This window comes from Carcharodon carcharias, chromosome 14 (assembly GCF_017639515.1).
Source record: "Carcharodon carcharias isolate sCarCar2 chromosome 14, sCarCar2.pri, whole genome shotgun sequence".
Taxonomy (NCBI): Eukaryota; Metazoa; Chordata; class Chondrichthyes; order Lamniformes; family Lamnidae; genus Carcharodon; species Carcharodon carcharias.
The window spans coordinates 9,279,532-9,285,531 of NC_054480.1; the positions used below are offsets into that span (position 1 = coordinate 9,279,532).

A 6,000-nucleotide genomic window follows, 5' to 3' on the forward strand; every position below is an offset into this window, starting at 1 on the left:
GCGGATCCATCACAGAACAGGTACAAAGTTTTTCAGCCTACAGGAGTTGTGCAGGGACCACAATCGCAAACAGGCTGCTGCTAAATTCTACAGTCTCCTGATGCTCAAGAAACAGTTGGTGCTTGAACTCATCCAAAAATCACCCTATAGTGACATCGTCGCAACCCCAGGAGCAACATTTTACCTCTGATTACGTACTGTATTCTTTTTGTCTCTTTAAAATAGTCTTCAGGATTACAAGAAGTATTTTTATACCCTTTAACATTGCATTACAACTTATGATTCAGATGATGATGACCATTTCTCAAGCCACAAATGTCTTAAGCTTTTTTTTATATTTCTGACCTGAGATACTACAGCAGCCCTCCTGTGATAAAGGAAGAGTTCACCTCAGGATAAAGATAGAGTTCCTCCCAGAGAATTTAAGTTTCAAGTAAATTAAAACACACTGACCAATCCAAAAAAATTCTCAGAATTAATTAGACTCCGCAGAGAAAAATTCCTAGCTGATCTACTGCTTCAGTAGCTTGTTGTCAACATTCCCATTAATGCCTTGAGTGTAGCTTAATGATGGCAAGAATTCAAAGGACATTAAACAAAGGTCAGCCTGAAATGTAATAGCAGTACCACACACTACTTACACTGATTAGATACAGTGAGGTTAGCAGTTGGCCAAGGTGGGTATTTTGGTCCAATTGTCCTGTACTTCCATTCACTCACTAATGTTCAGCCCCACTAAGTTAATTTATAAGGGAAGATTTTCCTTGTCCTGTGCCTGGGGTATTGACCTGTGCTCAGACAATACAGGAAAAAGGGAGGGAGGAGTGCACAGCCCTAAGGGCACCCACCCAGGCGATCCAATAGTCCCAGAAACAAGAATAATTAATATACTCCTAAAGATCTATGGTTGTTGATGCACTTATTTATCTTGGTATGTGGTGAATGTCCTCATCCTATCAATGTGTCCTGTTAACATTGAGTGTTCAGAAAGATTATACATTTCTTTATATCAGCATAATTTCAATCATAAAACATTATTTTAAGGTGTTAGTTTAAAAGTTTTAGGTTTGTATTGTTTTGGTATTTAAAAGCAGTTGTATTTTTGCAAATAGCTTGATTTGCTTCACTTTGTGTTTTTCTATTTGTTATAATCATTCCTTATGGCTGTATTCACTTTGAAGGCAGGTAATAATTTTATTATGGCCAGCAATAATTGCCACAAAATAATTTGTATTTGCTTCTGTTGCTCAATTGGAAGTGTTTGCTTTGAGGTTTTTGGAACTGTGGTTTTTGGCTGTGATTATTTAACCTTTGTACGGAAATAAACATGTTTGCTGGTGTTTGCAAACAGTAGGCTGGCAGAATGATTTATTATGTTGCTGCAATAATTATAAAAATTAGCTTTATAAAAGGCCAAGAAATATGCTTTGATCTGTTGGGAGATTAGATTTAAAGGCCTGGATTTTTCCCTCATTGGGTGGGCTCGGCGAGAGCGGCCAGGGAGCCAGCTGCCACCCGTGGTCAGCTCTGCACCGCAATTTCACGCGGGTGGGCTGATTAAGATCTGCCGAGTATGGATCGCAAGAGGTAGCACCCTGTGCGGGCGGGGGGAGGAGGGAGAGTAGGCCTGGCGCTGCCTCAGGGAGATTGAAGTGCTTTTTAAAACACTTGTCAACTGTTAGGTTGGACAGGCAGCGTAAATTTCAACTTAATGAGCTCGTTAATGGCCTTAATAGGCCTTTCAATCATTAGTGGACAGGCAGCGGATTGTGGTGTGCACCCGCCGAACGAAGAATCGCGTGAGTGTGTGGTGACGTCGGGAAGCACGCCCGATGTATCGCGCATCATATTACACTCGGGCATGCATCCGCATGCCGAACGTAAAATTCTGGCCAAAGTGTTCACACCACCACTCTACTACACTTGTGTGTACAGAGATTATTGAACATTAAATTTAGTTCCATTTTTTTAATAAGTTTTATAAGCAGTGTGTTCAAATACAATTGTATAACAGCCCAGCATAAACACGAGAGCATTAAAAGATCATTAGACCCAGAAAGGTTGTTCCAATTCAGGCTACTTTCCAATACTCGTTCCCACCACAAAAGCCAGCTTGCTATGAGCTGGAAGTTGACCTTTTGGGTGATGAAACAACAAACCTCATACTAAAATGGTATACTAAAATAGATGCTAGAAACCTGGCAAAATGGAAAATGCTGGAAATATACAGCAGGTCTGGCAGGATCTGTGGAGAAGAAAACAGTTAACATTCCCAGCCCATTATACTGTTTGTGACCTGAATTAGCAGGGATTTCACTGCATTCTCCAGAGCTCTTCAAAACAGTGGAAAAAATAACCTGCTAAAAGACCATATCCTTCTGGTTAAACTAGTTCAAATTTATCACAAGAAAGAAAGATTTGCATTTATATGCTATCATTCATGACACTAGATTGTACCAAAGTGCTTTGTTGCTAATTATACACTAATGTGTAGTCACTGTTGTACTGTAGGAAACACAGCAGCCAATTTACACACAGCAAACTCCCATAAATAGTAATGTGATTATGGCCAGATAATCTGTTCCTGTGAAGTTGATTGAGAGATAAATACTGCTATTGCCCAGGACGCTGGAGAGAAACTCCCTACTTTTCTTCAAAATAGTGCCATGGGATTTTTTTTACATTCACCTGAAGGCAGACATGGACTTGCATTAGTCAATACGTTAGCAAGGAATAAATTATTCAACTGTCACTGGTATGTTAAACTATTTTCTTTGGGATTTGTAATCCTTTTCCAGAGGTTCTAAGCATTGAGTTCTATCTCATTGCTGTAATGTGTGGTTCTATGGAAGAATCAAATGATAGGAAATGCTTGTATTTATTCCCAACTGAGCTGTTTGTTGATAGAGATTCGTCAGTAAAAATCAGACCAAAGACCCATCAGGAGGAGATGGGTGCATTCCATGCACCAACTTAATTAAATGCAGGCTCAGTTGTGTTTAGATCTTGCAAACCCACATAACACTTTGATGGCATAAAATGGCATTTAAAAATAAAAACAGCTGTCTGACCGGCAGAAGAAAACCTCTGGCCTGCACCCTGCATCCCCAGCAGCTCCAGCTATAAATGAGGCAAGAAATGTTCCCTCTGTAAGGCTTACTTATAGACCAGATAAACTCCCTATGCGATCAAAACTGGTAACAACAGGGTTTATTAGTGACAATGAATCAGTTAAAGGTTGCTTCAATTTGGGATTCTGCCTTGCCTGTATTATCCTGCCAGCTGACAAATCCAAGCACTGAAACATAAGAGCAGAATGAAAGTCAAGGACAGGAAAAGACCATTCAACCCATTGAATCATGTACCAAGTTTTCCTGCCTACTTTCCAGCTTCCTACACATCCCTTACTGGGTTTTGGCAGGGCACAGGGGTGAGAGCAGAGCACATTCACTGCTCTCCTTAAATCCTGAACCTCATTTAAATACCATCCATCCACTCCCTGCCTAGAACTGGAATGAAGAGGGTGGAAAGTGGGTGCCTGCAGGGGAAATTCTCAATCGATTCATTGGATTCCAGGTATTTAGCAGGAAGAGAGTTTTGGGAGGGTCTCTATGGAGTCTGAGATAGGTGAGACCATTACTTTTCTTGTAGGCCCCGGGAGCAATTCTACTTCACAGAGGTAAGTTTTAGAAGGGCCTTTTCTGTCTTCGAAGCACCTTAATTCTGCCAAATGGAAAACCCACAGCAATTTCCCCACTTGGAACTGGGGTGCAATATTTGCATATGCTGATGAGGCTCCTGCCTGATTTGGGCAGGTACCTCATCCACCTGCAAAAGTCTGCAAACTTAACATCGCAAAAGGTCAGGGTCTAAGCTGTTAAGTAAGTTGGCTGTTTATAACTGCCCAGCTACCTGGTTTCTGCTTGTTGGGTAGGGGGAGAATTGAATCCAGAATTTTTTTCTAACATCTTCTCAAGTTATGTATAACAAAATATAATAATTGCTTGCGGTGTGTTTTGGGATGTCCTGAACATATGAAAGTAAATGCAAGTTACTTTTTCTCATTAATTTAAATTTACATCCTTAGCTTCTCTTATACCAGCATAATTAAATGGTGCATCCTACTATGGTTAAATCTGCACTGATGGATAAAATGGCGGATTTTGAAAGACAAATCGAATTATCCCCAGCAGATCATACGGTTGTATTAAGGAGTGCAGAAAGAAGAAAATGGAATGCACAGTTTTACCAACAGCTCACTAACAAATCATGTGTCTGCCAACACAGTCATCAAAGGCACTGTATGAAAAAGTGGAATCTGTTTAGGTTTATAATTTGTAAGTTGATGAAATTGCCTTAAAAACAGGAGATATTTAGAATTTTAATCAATGCGTCTTTTATATTTGTGTTGAATGAAAAGACAGGATTTAAAGAGTCACTTTCTTTCAAGTTTTCTTTGAGTGGAAAGTTCCTGAAAGTGTGTATAAATGGGCCAGAACTTTTCGCTTGTCAGGCAGGTTTGGGGTAGGGGGACAGTCAGGAACCTGACCGCCGCCCATGATTGGCTCCGCACTGTGATTTTATGCGGGTGAGCCAATTAAGACCCACCCAGCGTAAGACGCGGCAGTGGCAACAGCAAGAAGGGGCGGGAGGGGGGGCGCAAGCTCAGTACCCACCAGGTCCAACGGTAACCCGGCAGCCAATTCAAAAGTGGCCCAGGCAGCCCCTGGAAGGCTGCCACAGAGGGACGCGAAGTCATCATGATGGATCCGGTTGCTGGTGGACATGGCAGGTGGGAGGGCAGGTCGGCGGGGTAGTTGGTCCCACATTTCTCTGACGATTGCCTCGCTGCCCTCCTGAAGGAGGTGGCAGCACGGTGAGAAGTCCTTGTCCTCAGGGAAGGAACGAGGCGCACCCCACCCCCCAACATTAAAAGGGCCTGAGAAGAAGTGGCATCCAAGGTCGGTAGTCTTGATATGGTGAGGCACACATGAATCCAATGCTGGAAGCGATTCAACAATCTCCTGCGATCAGGAAGGGTGAGTACCGTGTTGGCATGGGTCACTTAGCACAACAGTTAAGAGTTGCCAATCCCTCCCTTGGACCTCACGGTCTTACAGTGTGAGTGGCAAATGTCAAAGAGGAAGCATCTGGGCAAGGGGGTGCTTAGATTGAGTCCAGGGACACAAATTGGCTGAGCCCTGCGAGGTATTCTTAAGGTGGGGTTGGCCAGGCTGCAATGACAATGCAGGTACAGGGTGGACTAATCAATGCCCCTCTATCCTTTCAGGAGAAAACATTCCATAACAATGCCGAGAGATTGCAGACTGGCAGGGGACTGCTCCACTACTCATCTTGACCCAATATGAGCAGGAGGCCATGGAGCTGGAGAGGCGCCATGTGCCTAGGTCAACCGACCACGGTGAGGTTGGGGTGCCAAGGGAGGTAAGAGTGCAGTGCACTGAAGTCAGAATGTCTGTCATTGCAACCATTCCACTGTAGTATCTATATATCTGTGAACCTCGAACCTGTAATCCCCATTGATAATGGAAAGACAAGGGCATCCTGTCTCATCCAGGTGGCAGGCAAGCACAGTAACAGTGTAATGACTTAAATTAATGACACGTCCTTGTTCTTTCTTTCAGGCTCACCAACAGCCCATTGGGGTGAGAAGCCTGAAGGCCCACTACTGACCCCGGAGGACAGCACCCAACAGAATGCACCTGCATCACACCTCTCTGCCAAGCAGGCACCAGCGCAGATACCAGCACCTCGGTGGGCATTAGATTGGTGGCTAGTATCTCAAGTACATTGGTGAGGGAACTTCACACTTGCTTGAGGTACAGGCGGAGGGAGAGAGTGCCCAGGACGTCGGCAGTTGGAGAACTGTTGGGGACGAGGAACATGCTCAGTCAGTGGCTGATGATGGGCCTCTGGAGTCGTCCCTGAGGCAGCAGATGCTGGACATCCAGCAGTGTGTGTGGGAGGATCTGGCGGGGA

The 6,000-nt window shown here is 43.8% G+C and overlaps 1 protein-coding gene across 1 annotated transcript in view; it reads left to right on the forward strand.

Moving 5' to 3' along the window:
* Window positions 1-1,350, forward strand: part of LOC121287245 (double-strand-break repair protein rad21 homolog) — an 82,061-nt gene extending 80,711 nt beyond the window's left edge. Inside the window, exon 13 of the mRNA XM_041204944.1 lies at window positions 2-1,350. Coding sequence (XP_041060878.1) covers window positions 2-190 — 189 coding nt within the window. The 3' untranslated portion in view covers window positions 191-1,350. The remainder of the gene's footprint in view (window position 1) is intronic.
* The last annotated feature ends 4,650 nt before the right edge of the window (window positions 1,351-6,000 follow it).